The sequence below is a fragment of the Echeneis naucrates genome, chromosome 23 (genome assembly GCF_900963305.1).
Source record: "Echeneis naucrates chromosome 23, fEcheNa1.1, whole genome shotgun sequence".
Taxonomy (NCBI): domain Eukaryota; kingdom Metazoa; phylum Chordata; class Actinopteri; order Carangiformes; family Echeneidae; genus Echeneis; species Echeneis naucrates.
In genome coordinates, this window is record NC_042533.1 from 15,231,151 (window position 1) to 15,249,335 (window position 18,185).

An 18,185-nucleotide genomic window follows, 5' to 3' on the forward strand; every position below is an offset into this window, starting at 1 on the left:
GCTCAGTCCAAAAACTAAACAAATCTGTTTAAGTTGAATTATGAATATTTTTTAAAATATTTTTAAAATCAGAGGATGCTTTTCTCTCCGTTTGAGGATTATTAGGAGTATATTTTTTTTTGCTTGGTGAAGTCTGAAGCAGAGCGGAAGAAGGAGAAAGAGAAGCAGTGACAGCAGTGACTGAAAAAAGCCAAATCGTGTCTCTGTCCACAGACTTCCTTTTTTTCTCTGACTGTTGAACCTATATAATTCCTGAGACAAACATTTTCTTATCTTGAAATCACAAAGCCGTGAGATGACCGAACCTGCTTAACTTGCCATATAACAGGGAATTTCTACAATAAACTCCTATAAACTCTTGTAGGATTAGACGCAGCTGGAAAGGAGGACATTGTTTACATGTGCTCAGATTTGCATGGTCATGGCCCTCTACCTTCAAGAATAGTGTGAGACATTCCTTTCTCTGTCAAATGAGCTGTCAGAGTATAGAGTATCCAAGGAACTCACATGTATCCACTGTCATTCTCACAGAGATGATATCATCTTGCATAACGCAGTGAAAAGCATCATAGTTGATAAACCAAACCCAACCCTGTCACATGTTAAAATGTTGGTCAGAGGAAAACAATAGATTTATGCAGAATGGACAAAGTGCAAAACCTTGCTGAGATAAATATTTTATCCACTACAATAACACTCTCCACGAGGCATATTTAATGTGTAATTTAGAGGTGAAAGTCCATCTGTATTTGACTCCACCCAGATAAGGTGTAGAGAAATGTTGGGTTTAAAGACATTGCCTCTGTGACCATTTGTTATAAAGTCTGCCGAGATGTTAAAGATGGAATTGGGTATCACCATTATAGTCAGCTGTGGAAGAGGTAGTCACAACCCATGTTGAGCCATATTTAAATGAGTGAATAAAACTTCCAGTTGAAGAGAACTTGAGCCAGCTGATATGGAACTTCTGACGGAAAAAAGAAATACTTTGCCGTAAATATTAAACGAAGTAAAGACCAGGTTCCTAAAAACTCTTGTTACAATACATGATTAAATGCACTTACATTCAACTCATGCAGATCATTCAAGAAAAATACAGCAGTGTCATGCTTGCAGCTTTTGGTTTGGAAAAGCCTGCAGGGAATGCCAAAGGGACTTGATTAAATAGGAAGCACGTGGGTCGCCGCCTCCTAAGAGAGGGTTACATTGGTCCCATCACATTCCCTTAACAATAAGTACTTTCAAGCTGTGATTGGATGATTTGGATCAGTCTGACTCAAGCATTGCTGTTTATCCATCCATTCTCATCCTCCATCTTTGTTAGTGATTTCAAAACTCCAGTCTCTACATTTGGGATACTCGGGTAGGCTTAGGTTTATTGCAGCAACATCAAAAGAAAGACACACTGAGAGCATCAGAGACTTTAGAGCTGCTCAAAGAATGAGCAATAAAATCACCTGAAAACCATGTGGAATTTCTACTGTTAAAGTTTTCCTTAGTTATTATTGTGTACTGTGTTTTATCCATAATGTAAGGGAGGAAAAAATCTAGTAAATTCTGTGTTTTTTCTCATCTAGTAAACTACTATGCCTGTGCAACACTTTGAATTACATTTTGATGTCCACACATAAAGGGATGCTGATGGTTCGAGGTGCTGCCTATAAACAACTCAATTTTCATTTTTCATGCCCAATGCAGTGCTTAAAAGTCTACTTATTAGTAGATGTTTGTTATTACTGGAGGTAGTTATTACTGGTGTTTGCATTTTGTCTGGTTCACTGTTTTGTTTTGTTTTTTTTTTGTTCTTTGTTTTTTTTGTTTTATTTATGAATTTATTTTTTTGTTTTATTTATTTATTTATTTTTTGTTCGTTTGTAGTATGTCTAGTTCAATTTAATTCTCATTAAATTTTTCTTGCTTTCTTTTATGAATTGTACATGAATCAAATGCATGATAGGGTTAGGGTTAACAACAACAAAATATGTTTTACCTCAATGGTGGAATCCGCCTGTAATAACAACATCATATATCTGATCCTTTCAGGGCAGACACTAGGGGACAGACCGCCCCCCCCACCCCCCCCACCCCACACACACACACACACACACACACGTGAACCCAGCCTGCCTACGGCTGCCGAAATCCATTCACCTCCTCCTCCGGGCAGCCCGTCCAGTTCCACACTCCGTCTATCTCCCTCTTAACAGCCACTGCAGATAAAGAATATCAGCGAAGGATCATCGGTTAAACGTGAGTATTGTCCGTTTCGTGGCTCTTTCTGTAAGCTTGGTTGGTGCTGCGTGCGGGTCGCCTCATCGGACATGGATGCTGCCACCGTCGCCGTTACAAGAATCCATTGTTAATATGCTCGACGTTAACGGGAACGTGCAAAACTGTGAGGGACGACAGTCAGGGCTCTGGGATGTTTTCCGACACTTTACATCATCTCAAAATGACCAGCCAATATTATACATACATAGGTGCGTTTTTTTATTAACAGGGAGATATTAGTATAGTTTAAAGTGCAGCTGCTGTAGCTCATTAAGCTCAGTCTATTGTTTTATATTTAACCGACATTGTGTTACTTTGACGGCCATGTTCTCCTATGTTCCCGCTGAGCACTTGACATTGAGGAGAGGCTTTGTGATTGGGGCCATGTTATGTAAGTTTCACGGACAGAAAACAGCCAAAGAACTGACTGAACTCCAACTGACCCCGGGGGCTCATGAAGCTTAGTTCCCAAAAATGTGAACTTCTGGGTTCCACTCGGCTCTGTCCTCCTCAGCATCACCAGAGACAAGGACACTGCCTAAGCGGTTATATAACCTGACTCCTCTGGCATATCAACTTACAGGAACATATTAAGGCGATAACATGTTGTATTGAGAGGCCATGGGGAAAGCATACGGCAATTTTAGCATGCCCAACAGGGCCACTGTACTCCAGGGCCATGAGTTGTGTCTCATCTACCTCCTTCACTGTCCATTTGACCTTGTTATGTGTTGAAATATTGACTTGTTGAAAGCCTGTGTCTGCAGGCTAAATATGACCACACCATGCTCACAGGGCATTGTTCTTTGTAAATACTGATAGCTCAGGTCAGTATTTCCTGAATTGAAGTCTTAGGCCTGAGGGATCTTTGTTGGGTCCCAATCAGGTACTTCAATCACTTTGTTTTCTTTCTCATAAGAATCCCACTTTATTGCACAGACTCTAAAAATGACGTTGAGTCTGGGCCCAAAAAGTGAATGCTGAAAAGCCTTAAAACTAGATTTGATCTAGTGACCATCATGGGGTGACACCACTGGTTGGAAAAAGATGTCCGATTGTATTGAAGTGTATGTGAAAATGGCCCTACTCCTCACTTGATTTATTATCTTAGTTAACATTTTCCTAACAATTTTATAGTTGCAGCCTGTATTTTCAAGTCTTCTTCCTCCCTGCTTCCAAGTTCAATACAACATGATCTTTTAAATTATGGTCCCATTTCAAGGAAAACCACTCTACCACTTTTTTCAAAAGACCATGCTGGCCGAGAGCCATTTTTAAAACTGGACAGTTAAAAAAGCAGTTCACAAACCAATGGGTGAGGTCATTGAGGGTTGTCACTTGGGTTACATTTCGTATTTAAGGCTGTGTTTGACATCTACAAAGTATTATATAAGGATATACTAAAACTAACTGTTTGATATTCCTCTCAGTTTTATGATATAGGACTTATGCAAGGGAGGTTCTAATTTCAGACTAGGGGGCATTTCAGCACTTTCCCTAGTCATTTTAAATTTGACCTTCATGCTATATGAAGTCTGTTGTCACAGCTGAACATTGCTGTTTGGTTTATACAAACTGTTTGGCTAACTGTTGATATCGTTTTTCTTGGGAAATTGTTTTGTCTGAGGACATTTGATCAGTAATTGTATTCCTTCCTGTTGATAGAAAAATCACATGAACTGTGTTGTCACTCCTGTTCATAGCCCTTCTTGATCAAATGAACTTCTTGGCCCCTTTGACATGCATGGACTAGGCATTGTTGTTAAATAAAAAAATACCATGCAAAATGGAGCTGCTGGATATTTATCACAGATTAAGTAACAACTTTATTTATTTATCTTTAAAAACAAAAGTTTGTAGGTTGTAGTAATTTAGGACTTCATTATTCAGTATTACATAAAAAAGGCAGTGTTGGTCATTTGGATTTCAAATTGTTGCTATTCTCATGTGGTTTATCTTGATCCGCTGTCAGGATCATTCATCTGCACATCTCTCTACTGTTATTTTAGTGAAGTTCTACCTCCTGTCCACAAACACTGAGCTTAACCTTTCTCTCTTATGCTCTGATGACTTTGTGTCTTGGGGGCAATTTAAAAGAACACGCTCCACAATGGATACAAATACAGGTGTTGTCTTACCTGCCTACCGGGTCTCAAAATTCCCATTTTCCTTCTGTGATGGTTGTAGGTTGTATATGAAACTTTGATCAAGTCTCTAACAATATACCCAGAAATGACACAGCCAAACACCTGAGATATTGGACACTACAAGAGGACATACTGAGGCTGAACAAAACCTGAACCAGGCCTGACTCTGAGCTCAAAGCTCTAAACTAGTTCATCTTTTTCCCCTCACACTGAAATACAACCCATACAGTGATTTTCAGTTTTTTCAGTTCCTAGTATTACTCATGGTTTTACAAGATGTGACATCAGGTATCTGTGAAGAAGTCCTCATTCCTGTGATAAGTGTCAGATTCTGAATGTCAGAGTGACAGAGATGATAAACTACTGTTAGTTTTTAGTACAGTGCTTACATTTTTGTAGAGATGGATAATGGTCATGATAATATGCACAAATACATCATGTATGTAAAGATTAGCATGATGCTCAGACTTGGGGACAGTGATAATGCTGTTACTGAAAGTGAAAAAAGTGATGACACTCAACCTCTTGATAAGACTTAAGTATTTAACCTGGATATTCAGTAAAGAGTTGATTTCTGGATTTTGCTCCTGCCCTTGGTCATAATGTCGCTCTTTTTGATGCCCATCCGTGCCTCCTCCTGTAAGTGTTCACATCCATTGCCATTCTCTAACTGTTGTTATGTGTCAGGTGTCAGTTTTTGGTTTTTGGACTTTTTTGGTATGTTATCATTTACAGTTGGACTGAGGATTATCTATGTTGTATAGAAAATTTGCTCTGTTTTGAAGAACCACCTCTGGTCCTCAGTGTTGAGAAAAATTAATTCATTAATTCAACTGTTAGAAATTTGTCACCGACAGTGCTGATAATAAGTTAAAAAGTTAGGTTAACAACTACACCAATACCAGTAAATTAATCACAAATAAAAAAATAACTGCCACATCTCCTACTCGTTCCTTTACTGTTTGTGAATATCTGTACATAAAGAATAATGTGTTGTGATTCATCAGTTAGTAGAATCTTGATAATTGATACATAATTTGGGTCAGTTATAAATCACATTCTCATTTTTCATCGTCCTTATTGTGAGGGTTTTCTGCTTTTACCTTCAGGTCTGGTAAACTATACGCTGTTGTTTTCTTTTTAGGCTCAGATGACAGTAATAACAACCTGTGGACCTTCATGTATTGTTTACTGTTTCTTAAGACATTGACCTGAGGGCTGCATGCTGTCATTACTGTCCAAAGGAAATATTATTGTATGAAGAGCAAAGCTTGGAGGCTGCATCTGGCAGTGAAGGACTGTTTTAGACAGAAAAAGTAGACATTTTTTTCCTGTGGTGTGGGACCTGCTCACCAGAATGCCCACTCTGTGTCTTCTTGCAGCTTTCATCATGTCCTCAGTTCTGCAGAAGTTGATTAGCCCTCTGGTCAGCAGCCCCGCTGAGCCTCCCAGAAACAAAGTGACAGTGGTTGGTGTGGGCCAAGTGGGCATGGCCTGTGCCATCAGCATCCTGCTGCGGGTAAGATATGGTAAAACTCTGCACTTTTATTACATATTCAGACTTTGAGGCAATAAAGTATCTACCATGCTTTTATATATGTAAGTATGTATGGGTGTTTGAGACTAAGGTCTAATTTGCATACAATTATCTAAATCAAATCAAATCAAATCAGATTTATTTGTATAGTTCCAAATCATAACAAAGTTACATCAAAGCACTTCACATATAGAGCAGGTCTAGACCAAACTATGGATAAAACGATTTAAGACCCAACAGGTCCCCCCATGAGCAAGCACTTGGCGACAGTGGCAAGGAAAAACTTCCTTTAAGAGGCAGAAACCTTGGAGAGAACCAGGTTTCGGGGGGGGCGGCCATCTGCCTCGACCGATTGGGTTGAGAGAGGGAGAGCGAGAAGGTAAGAGAGAGAGAGAGAGGGAGACACACACGGTGGGGGGGAGCGAAGTTGAGTAGAGCAGGGAGAGAGCAGGAGGAAGGGATATTCAAAGCAATTGCAGGCAGCAGCATGATGCTGCATGAAGTCCATAGAAATATGGGAACAGCAGGCGTTGCAGGAACATGGGGTAGCAATGATTTACTTGCATTGACCATCTTCCTCTTGTGGTCAGGACCTTTGTGATGAGCTGGCTCTTGTGGATGTGATGGAGGATCGTCTGAAAGGAGAAATGATGGACCTGCAGCATGGCAGCCTGTTTCTCAAGACCTCCAAGATAGTTGCTGACAAAGGTCAGGAACTGGTACTATTATTACTAAATATTACTCATGTGGCTCCATTTAATAAAGCCACACAGCCTTATGTTTTTCATTCATCTATACATTAAACAGTGCATAAATCTTCCTTGTCTTCTCCAGACTATGCAGTGACAGCCAACTCCCGCCTGGTGGTTGTGACTGCTGGTGTCCGTCAGCAGGAGGGTGAGAGCCGCCTCAACCTGGTGCAGAGGAATGTCAATGTCTTCAAGTCCATTATTCCTCAGATCATCAAGTACAGCCCCAACTGCACACTCATTGTGGTCTCCAACCCTGGTAAATACCCTGATACACACATTATCATCCTTTGGCATGTTTGTATGTGTGTTAGTGTGTACTACATATGAATAACCCTTGTGTGACCACCTCAACAGTGGATGTGCTGACCTATGTCACCTGGAAGCTGAGTGGTCTGCCCAAGCACCGTGTTATCGGTAGTGGTACCAACCTGGACTCAGCCCGTTTCCGTTACCTGATGGCAGAACGCCTCGGCATCCATGCCACTTCTTTCAACGGCTGGGTGCTGGGTGAACATGGCGACACCAGTGGTACGTACACAGTGGTTACAGTCACAGCAATAACTGTCAAATAGCATTGAAAAAGGAGGGAAACTGTACATCAAACTCAAACAATACAGTTGTCACTGTGTTTTTTGTTTCCAGTGCCTGTGTGGAGTGGTGCAAACGTAGCTGGAGTCAATCTGCAGAAGCTGAACCCTGAGATTGGCACTGATGGTGATAAAGAACAATGGAAGGCCACACACAAGGCTGTGGTGGATAGGTAGGCTGTATGTGAGTTACTGTGTGTGAGGAAGAGGCTTAGAGCAGGAGGTATGACCAGGAAAAAATCACCAGTTTGGATTGGGCTTTATAAATCTGGAAATAAATTTGTCACAGCCTTTATGCCAACAGGTGTCTCAGGTGGTAGGTTCTAGCGCTGGTGATTGATTCACTGTCCTCTTGGCAGGAAATGGCTGTGCCCTTCAGTTCACAGATCTTTATTGAATAATATACTGAATATTAGGCTCGGCATTGGATGTTTTGACAAGAGTTGTCAAAACATTAAACAAAGATTAAACTGACACTTTGTGTCCCACTGAGTTGTATTATCCACAAACTGTATGTGTATTATACATGTGTGCATAAATTTGGTCAAATAAAATATCCATTCATTTTTGTCATAATGTTTCAGTAACTGCCAAAATCCAAGAAAAACATCCATTGTAGCTAAGCTGTCTCATCATAAACAGAACTGTAGGGAGCTGAAGTCCTGATTTCCTTTCCTGTTCCTGTCTCTGTTCCACTAGCTTCAAAGTTAAGCCAGATGAACACACCAGCTCCTTTAAGCTGTTTTACACCAGAGCACAATGTTATGTTAATGAAGCACCGTGTGTTGTTGCAGTGCCTATGAGGTGATCAAACTGAAGGGCTACACCAACTGGGCTATCGGCCTGAGTGTGGCAGACCTGACTGAGAGCATCGTCAAAAATATGAGCAGAGTACACCCTGTCTCCACCATGGTCAAGGTCAGAGACACACACTCAAAAGACATAACAATGTCTTCATTTTCTTAATATTATAGCTGCTGTTGAGCTGTAGTGATGTGCATGTGTAATTTGCAGCTGAAATTGACCATTGAGTCTTCTAATTCCCTGCAGCAGATGTTCACTGTGCTTGGTCTCTGGTATGACCTTGCACAAAACCCAATGCCTAAATAAAGTAGTTGTTTCTCAGGGCAGCCATGGTTGCATGATTATTTTTGGACTTGTTATCAGCTGACCTTAGTGTATTTCACAGTGCTCTTTGTTATCTCTGACAATGAGACTGAAGCTCTGACAAATGATAAAAATAGTTCCACTCCAACTCCTGAAAACCTGCACTCACTGACTGTATCTCAGAAGATGTACAGACACATAAACTGCTGTTTATAACATATAAACAAATCAATTACCAAGAGATTTTTACATTGGTTCATTAGTTTACATTTGTTCACCTGAGCTTGACTTGTCGTATCCTCAAGAACAGAGTAGTAAATATGAAGTAATAAATATTTCTCTTAACTATCCAATTGCCTATTTACTGCATAAACTTCACCTATCTTTGTATATATGTGTGCGTGTATTCTCAGGGCATGTATGGTATTGGTGAAGAGGTCTTCTTGTCTCTGCCTTGCGTGCTGAACAACATCGGTGTGAGCAGCGTGGTCAACATGACCCTGACGGACGCTGAGGTGGCCCAGCTGAAGAAAAGTGCTGACACACTCTGGGGCATCCAAAAGGACCTCCAGAACATATGAAAACCCCTGCACACGCAGTACCCCACTATTGATGCAGTGGCCCGACACACATATGCACACTCCTTTTATACTGTCCCACTCTCTTAAACTGTGTGACTCTTATTTTAAAGAATCAAGTCAGAGTTTTAAAACAAAAATCCTCATCAGACCTAATCAGGTTGGAAATCTGAAAACACTCGTACACTCCTTTACACAAGCTTTTTTGATCCGAAACAATTCTTAAACTGAAGTTCTATTGCTGTATTTGTATTTTGTATGGTTTCTTGTTCTCCAGTTGTTTAGGCCATTTCAAAACACAGCCCTCACAACCCTGTCAAAATCTCAATGAACTCCTTCACCACTTCCTGTACTGAGTTGTTCAATAAATTCCCTGTAGGGAATCCTTGATAGAAAGACCCTGAAGTCTATATTAAGACCCTAAAACTTTCCTTCTCCCTTCAGCTGAAAGGTAACTGCCCTCTGAGGTCAAAACAGGTTTAACTGACACTGAGTGTGAAGGTTCTCCTTCTTTCTCTCCTGTTTCCTTTGTGCTGGCAAAGACAGATGATGTGAAAAAGGAGTGATTCTGCTCATTGTTTTTAAATATTGTTTCCCCAATGTCATCTTGTGTCGGAAACTGTTTTCGAAAGAGTAGCATCTAACTTAATAAACTAAAGTTCACAAAGTGCACTGTGCTGTGTGTTATTGTGTGTGAAATAAATGACAGTTAATAATGATAGAATAATTTCTTTATCTATAGCGGTTGAAGCTGTGTTAATTAAAATGTTAAGCTTTATAAAAACGATAGAACATTTATTTTTTCATTCCAGTGTTTAAAGTCCTAATATCAATAAGAAGATAGATTTCAAGTCTAAGAACCAAACACTAACTCAGTATAGTTTTACACCTTGTCTGTCAGTTCCAGCAGGACAGTGACCCACTAAAAATATAGCAGCTTTCAGGTAAGAACTAAGATAAATAAAATCCTGCAAGGCTGGGCCAGATTGGTGGAGCTTGGGACACTGCTGAGCACAGTGACTACTTTGTTGTGATATCATAAGGCCCTGGAAGTCTTGACATTCTAGACCATAGAAAAATGGTCTGGAAAGTGAAGTCAATGCAAAAGAGCCTTACCTTTTGCATTACCTTCATTTTATCTAATGACCTTCAAGGGGCAAGTCTACTGGTTGTAAACAAGTCAGATTAAAGTCGACATGAAAAAGCTCGCACTCCTCAGTTGATAGGTGAGTGAACGTTTTCCCAATGAATTTAAGGTCTGTCTCTAGTTTTTTCAAATCTTCTTCAAAATAGCATCATGTTTATATTTTAAGATGTAGATGAAGATAGACCATAAAGTAAGGGATGGATTGGCATGAGGCTACTGTGTGATTGATCAATTGCAGTAACACAATGATGATAGAGTACAGAGCAGGTAAGATTCATATCTCATAAGAAAGTGTTACACTACCAGAAAAAACTTTAACAACATTTTACCACTTGTAACTGACAGCATTTATGCTTTATCTTTATTTTCAGTTCACTTGATATCAACGATAAACACAAAGAGCAATAAACCACAAACAAAAACGTACATGTAGATGTATTTATCATTATTTTACTTTATTCTTGTTTATCAGTTATCAGTAATCAGTTACAATAATTTCAGTGAGTGTGTTTTTATTCCAAACGACACTATAGCGTCTCCCTGTGGTTGGATGAAGTCAATGTTGTATTGTTACAAAGCTGTTGTTTCATTTAGATTTTGAATTGAATCAGTTGAGGTGACTGACAGAAAACGTGAAAGCATGACACAAAACGTCTTGTCTAAAACAAAACATCTTAATTTCTTTTTTTTTTTTTTCACTTGAATATGTTTTTCTTATTACCAAAACGCCGACGCAGCTGCCTTTAAAGCAGCTTCATAGCTACAAAATTTTTATCTGTGTAAACATCATATAAGGGTCGATGAAGTCTCATGTTAAGACTCGTGTTTCAGGTTGGCACCTCCAGTTCTCGCGGGAACATGGAGTTGGGTGAAAGCTTGTTGGCTCTTCTGTACAGGCCAATGTATCCGCTGTAGCGTTTCCCGAACCGGAGGCCGAACGGGTTAAAGTTGAACTGACTCCTGCGGTCGTTACAGAGCGGCTGGTTCTCCCTCAGAGACACACACAGGCTGGTGTCACCATCCAGGAAGTCTGCCGTCCTCTTTCTGAGCAGGGACAGCGCTGATCCTGGGACAAGAGACAGAGACAGGACTGATCCTGGTCTAACAGCAGGACACACACCAACACATACTCACTGATTAAGGAGCTGCAACGTATTTAGTGTGTTTACATCAGACTCTTTTTGACGGAAACTCACGCAGGCACGGGGAGAACATGCACAGAAAAGCCCCAGGCCGGGAACCGAACCCGCGACCTTCTAACTGTGCGGCAACAGAGACTGACAACTACTCCACCGTTCTGCCCAGACATTCACAAATGCAAAATCTGCACCCACGCCAACCAACAGTGTTGAGAGTAACGCGTTAATGCAATGCTTTTTGCTGGAACGCGGTAATTTAAGGCAATACAAAAAAGTTGACAATATTTTACTTGGTATAAATGTCAGTAAAGCGCGTTGAAATGCTTTTTAACCCGGACTGAAGTGGTGGTTTATATTCTATACAAAATAGCCAAAATTACCGCGAGACCAGCAGAGGAGAAAGTCCACGCACAATGTTTCACTTCCCTTCTAATCTTCTATACAGGACAAAAGGGACGAGTGCAGCAGCAGCAAATATAACGTTTGGCAGTCCGTTTGTGAGACGGGAATCGGCCCATTACTTTCTGTTCGTCAGAAATAAGGACACGAGGAATATTGTAGTTAAATGCACTTTGTGAGCGAAACCTAAAGCTCTGTCCATCTGTCCGAAATAGCACTAGTAATTTTAAATTACTGCATTACTGTGGCTATCATATTGCTATTTAATCATTTCATTATACAGTTTTTAGCCCTAAGTCTCCCTCAATCAGATACCACATCACCTTCCACCGGATGTGTAATGAGCTAGCTGAGCATAACGAGCTACATTTAGAATGCCAAATCCAGTTATTCCAGTTATTTTCGAGAAAGTAACCTAAAAGTAATGCAAAGGTAGTGTAATGCCTTAAATTTCAAATACAGTATAATTTTAATGTAATGAATTATTTTGAAATGACAGTAACAAGTAATAAATAATGCATTACAGTTTTGAAGTAACTTGCCCAACACTGTCAACCAACATTTACATTTATTATTATTATTTACATTTGTAAATAAATGCTACTTCTTTTTAGAAGAAGTAACCAGTGAAAGTTGATTTTCGTTTTAAGTGTTATTGACAAATGGCTCAGAATCAGAATTTATTATCTATTTAAATTATTTAAATTATTATTATTTAAATACATTAATATTATTGATACATTACTTGTAAACCTGCTGTATTGGTTCGTATTCATTTTGACTACATTATTAACTGCTGAGTGAATTCTATGAAAATACAATGCTTTTTAATCCTGATCTTTGCAATATAGCCATCACAAGAGAAGGTAAAAACCCATTTCCCTCTGAGCTGTGGCAGTCTGGATATCAACTTTGGTAAACTAGTTATTTTGACTAAGCAATAAACCATTGTAAAACTATTGTGAGCAAAGTAAAAAGCAACATGCTCTTGAAATGGAATTTTATAAAAAGTTTGAGTTTAGTTGTGCAGGTAACCCACCAGTCCTCTGTGCAGATTCATATCCAGGCAGATCTGCTCCTACATTTCCTCCATCCTGACCAACAATCAGCATGCAGACCACAACCAGAGCCACACGTCTCATCCTTGAGCAGGAGACACACACTAGCAGGGACTGATGCCATCCTTGCACTCACACCTGTTTTATATTTCCACCATGACCTCACGCCTTTCCAGCTCCCACCCAATCACAGCCGTCTGCATCTCCGCACAGCAAATTGCGAAGCTTCCAAAGGAGGTGAAATGCATCGTTCATTTTCTCTTCCGGGAAACAATCATTCATCCAGCACAAGGTAATATGTTGCAGCATGAGGGAAAATGGTAATTGCATAGTCTGGTTGCAGTGTGGCTGTAGAGACACAAAGAGCAGCAGGAGTGGGATAGACTGGGTCTTACTGTAGAAGTGGTACAGTGAGACACAACTGCAGAAAGAAATTTAAGGGGGGGCATTACATTTTTTCAGTGTGGCAAACTTTTTCAACTTACTTTTTTTGCTTCACGCTGAACAATTGCTCTGTGACCAATCCTACAGTGCTGACAGGCAATTTTCCTCTCAGGCAGTTCATCTCAAAATCTAACTAAAAATAGGATTATGGCATGCAGATAGCACCATACAGCTTCACACAGCATACAAGGACATTAATTAATGATAGGAACAAGCGGTAAGCAGCTGCAACTTCTGGAAATATAAGCACTGATGTCAAGCTGAATACTGAGATAAACTTTCATGCTATGAGAGCTAGCTACAGCAGCTAGGGAGCACAGGGAGCAGCACAAAGCAGTTTTACCCTTTTGCCTGCAAGTAACCTAAATGTGTATGTGTGTGTTATAGGATCAGTCTTTTCATATTTTCTAAAGCAACCAAGCAAACCAACAATGAACTGATCTACTGAAAATTATTATGAGTATCAAAGTCTGATATATCTGTACCAGTCGAAACATCAGATTTACTGGCTAGAAGAAACCACATAGTTTTAACCTTAACCTAAACTGAGTGTGATCCAGTGTATGTGTAAATTTCCGAGTCAAGTCCTTCTCAAATGCCAACTGGATCAGGTTGGCCTTGTGCTGATGAAGCATGGTTTGGCGATACTCTGTGAAGACATTTTTCAGAGTGGAAAATTAATTTTCATAGGATGTGGTGCTGGCTCTGAAGGTCAGGCCATATTTAAATGTAGTCAAGATGGTAGTCATTGCTTCCAGTGGCCTCTGGAACTGGTTCAAAATCTGAGGATGGAGAAATAAGGTTGAAATCAATATCATTACAACCATAATCATTCCCCAGATAATAATATGAATTGTATGCAACATAATGTTGAACAATTAAATAAATTCTCATCTCATTGAACTAAATCGTGTTAGGTATGATGTGTGATCTGTTTGATGAAGTGTTAATGCTAGAAAATGTTGTTTTAAAGGTCCAAAATGACCATGCCATGACAATAAAGACTATTTGATATTTCTAAAGGAGTCTTGTAGCTTGAGATTTTTGAATACAATAAAACAATACTGAACATTTGCCTTTCCTTAATCACCTGTTTCATTGTCCACTTCTCCCCATCTGGTGGAGAAGACTTGACTCCTGAGGAAGTTGCGGGCAACCTTGAATTGAGAGTCCAGAGCAGGTGCCTTGGTGCGGTTAAGTAAATGCTTCATCTTGCTGACGTCCAAGAATGTGGCTTGCACAAGATCCAGGGCATTTAGTATCTACATCAGGTCACAGTTATGTTTCCTGAAGCGATTTTTAATTTTTCCGCAAATTGAGTCAATATAACTGTAATAAATCCTGCGTAGTTCTGTTTCATTATTGCAATGTACATGTGTGCTGATTTCCTCAACTACGTAGTCAGCAAAAGCAAAGTTTTGTGATGGCCTTGTTGTGACACTGTCACAATGTGTTGGATTGCCTGGAATTCAGTCTCAGTGAGGATATTCTACATGCACTGCTGATGAGCTCCAAACCTAGAAGGAAAAAAAAAAACAAACCCCAAAACCTTATTGTTGAGTATAACACAACTGACACTGCAGCATTGCATGAAAAGACAGGAAAAGACAAAAATTAAACAAAACAAACAAATCCAACTCTAACTTCAAAAATATTGGGTAACATTTTTATCAAAATAACTGTTTCTGTTGAGATGCCCACAACAATTGAGTGATTCATTTTCAGAAGATACTATAAGTGATCAGTTTTACAAAATTAAGAAATTAACCGAGTGTTTTCAAAGATTATTAGAAGTTAATTGAATTTTAAGAGACCTCATTAAAGTTTATTGTAAATCTCAAACTGCGTCTAATGAACCAAAAATAGAGCTGAAGCTATATGTTCTAATTTCAATCTTTTTTTTTTTTATTCATCTCTTTTAAACATGTTTTATGTTCATTTTGAAGCACTTGGTGTATGTAACTCTTTGTTTGTCTTTGTTGTGCTTTGAATGCTTTGAGCTGCATTTCTTGTATGGAAGGATCAATAAATAGTTTATTATTAGTAGTATTAGTAGTAACTGTATTAGTAGTATAAAAAAATATTTTTTATAATATAATATAATAATTATATATATATATATAATATCATATTAATTATAATATTAGTATTTTAGTATATTTAGTATATTAGTATATTAGTATTTTGCTCAGAAGTAGGTATATGCTTTATTTATATTATTTATTTATTTTATTGTATATACTTTTTTCACCATCAACATTAAAAATTTCACCTGTAATGTCTTCGATGCATGTCTTCGAACTGCAACATCTTGTTTGGGGGATAAAGATATGCAAGGATCTTACGCACCATCTCAGTAATGAACTTAAAGCTGGACTCAGACATGCTCTGCCACAATCCTGTTGCTTCAATTCGTAGATCTGCTCCAAATGCCCGGTTGCTGGTGATCTCTCTGAGTAGTGTGGATAGTAGTGAGAGACTGTGGAATAGAGAAAAGAAATATAGTAATATCTTCAAGTGGGGGAGTCATTCAAACAATACAGCATCATCATCTTATCAGCTTAATGAGTCCAAATGAACATCCCTGTAGCAAAATGTCCAGTCCAGCGTTGGTCCAAAAAGCGCTTGAGTGCCTCCTTTATAGAGAATGGCAACAGTTGGTTTTCTGCAGAATTTGTACAGCATGTTACACACACTGAAGAAGTGCATCACGGTCTTTTCAACTTCCAGGGCATGGGTGCCCACCAAATGCAGCTGGTGATTATAACAGTGGACATATCAAATCAAATCAAATCAAATCAGATTTATTTGTATCGCGCCAAAGATATGAGATGAGATATGATGGAGCTTGGCCATTAAGAGCTTTATACGTTAAAAGAAGGATTTTGAATTCTACTCTATATTTTACTGGCAGCCAATGAAGAGCAGCTAACACGGGAGAGATGTGATCTCTTTTCCTAGTTCCTGTTAATATTCGTGCAGCAGCGTTCTGAATTAACTGAAGGCCTTTTAGAGATTTGTTTGGACATCCAGATAGTAATGAGTTACAGTAGTCCAGCCTAGAAGTTACATATGGTATCTCTCTGTCCAGTTTTTGCTGCAGCAGTTTCTGTACCCCTCCATGTTTACCCAACATGAGCAAGGCCCCATCATATACCCGACTGAGGATATTCTGAGATCTCAGGCCAGCTGTGGTCAGTTCTTCTTTGATGGTGTCAGTCAATGTGACTGCATCTCCCTGGTCAGCAGTGGCTATTGTTAGGACGTGCTCAGTTGGTTCACGCAGTTCATTCAGAAAGCGGAGAACTATCTCTCTCCCTGTTGGGTCTCTGGTTCCATACACTTTTAACATGTAGAATGATTCACCAACTTCTTTCACAATGTGCTCTTTTACGAAAGCACTCATCACATTTATTATGTTATTTTGAATGTCATGACTTGTGTATGTTGCATTAAAAGGAATAGTTTTTGCTATCTTTGCTAATTCAGCATCTTTCCTTAGTGCAAACTCAAATCGAGACAAAAATAGCCCACATCCATCCTTATTCATTCCATTGTACGCATCATGGTCACCTCTGAAGGGCAGTTGGTTCACAGCAAGGAACTCCACAACATCAATAATTTGCAAATAGATAATATCTGTTGTGCTGCAGTTGATCATTGTTGATTAGCGTTGAGATTTCCTTACTTGTGTGACTCTTTCCTTGTCCCTGCACATGGCCTCAGACGTCAGGTGCTCTTTGGATGCAGCATGCTTGTTTAGTCCCTTTCCAGTTTCTGTTGCATGCTTCCAGGCATGGAAAGCAGTCAGACTGAAAGTTTGATCACTGTGTCTGGGTCCCTGAAACATTCTGCATGGGTAGCAGTATGCAGCATCTGCTTGAACAGAATACCCCAGCCAGTGAAAGTAAAAAAATATAAAAAAAATCAAAAAAATTTAATTTCTGCTGCTCCAGGACTTGGCCTCTGTATCAATTGGATTTCTGTCTGTCATTGGTTTAAGTAATACTGATGTAGAGTTTGCATGTTTTTCCAACCTCCCTACTGAGGTTGAGGCTAATACTGTATCTGAAATATAGGGTTGTGCCAGTTTTTGGTGTTATCGGCTGTGAGTTGATGTAATGCATATTTTCTGGGTCCATTCAGATTTGGTAATTTTCTTTCCACATTCTCCGGTGTTTGGTAGGTTAATTCACGATAATTCAGTGTTTCCTGTGGTGTTCATGTGATTTATATTGTGATTCAGCTGTGCAAAAGTTTGGAGGGATCCATAAAACTATAGTAACCGCACAGAAGCATTGGCTTGAACCAGTTAGTTTAAATTTCACACGCCTTGTCAGTGGGTGGAAACATTTAGTCCTGAAGTTGGTTTTGAAACAAGAGAAATGGTCAAGTGTGAGGATGAGAGAGACTTTAACAAGCAGCTCTGTGGGATGATCCTGATCTGCAGGGACCAGGATTAGGAAAAGGAAGTGGTCCAAGGTAGGGAAACAACTAAATCAGATGGGTCAAGGGAGTGAAGGCTGGACAGAGCTGTCAGATCATACATGGATCATAGCTATATGGAAGTTCCCTGAATGTAACTCTGTTATGATTTGGCACTATATAAATAACTTGATTTGATGTGTTATATATGTATTAATATGGCAAGCTGTTTAGGAATTATTATTACCATATTTTTCACACTATAAGGTGCGCTTAAAATCCTTAAATTTTCTCCAAAATCGGCAGTGCGCCTTAAGTATGAATTCTTGTTGTGCTTACTGACCTTACTGCCCAATTACATGTGGCACACTGCGCTCAAAAATTGTTGAAAATGATTTAGTGCGACTTTGGTGAGCGACGAAGCCGCTCCGCTTGATGGATTGTCGTAGCATTCCCAGCTGACACAGGCAGGTTGTGTAAACGTTGTGTAAACCATCATCCAACATTTAGTTAGTGTTACCTTACTATAATTAGACGTCATGCCAACATTTTCAACATAAACCTGTCCATAGGCTTGAGTGTGAGTGGTTGGCT

At 39.4% G+C, this 18,185-nt stretch overlaps 1 protein-coding gene across 1 annotated transcript; it reads left to right on the top strand.

The window, feature by feature from the left end:
• Positions 1–2,096: 2,096 nt before the first annotated feature.
• On the top strand, positions 2,097–9,651 carry ldhba (lactate dehydrogenase Ba). The gene is made up of 8 exons (XM_029494741.1): positions 2,097–2,250; positions 5,801–5,937; positions 6,546–6,663; positions 6,790–6,963; positions 7,062–7,235; positions 7,350–7,467; positions 8,089–8,212; positions 8,815–9,651. The coding sequence occupies exons 2-8, from the start codon at positions 5,809–5,811 to the stop codon at positions 8,980–8,982; spliced, it is 1,005 nt and encodes a 334-aa protein (XP_029350601.1). The 5' UTR covers positions 2,097–2,250; positions 5,801–5,808; the 3' UTR covers positions 8,983–9,651.
• Positions 9,652–18,185: the final 8,534 nt, after the last annotated feature.

Bases quoted from the DNA above. Each gene is read 5' to 3' on its own strand.
- ldhba (XM_029494741.1), top strand. From the start codon at position 5,809: ATGTCCTCAGTTCTGCAGAAGTTGATTAGCCCTCTGGTCAGCAGCCCC. The intron at 6,664-6,789 runs GTCAGGAACTGG...TGTCTTCTCCAG, and splicing joins CAAGATAGTTGCTGACAAAG to ACTATGCAGTGACAGCCAAC. The intron at 7,236-7,349 runs GTACGTACACAG...TTTTGTTTCCAG, and splicing joins TGAACATGGCGACACCAGTG to TGCCTGTGTGGAGTGGTGCA.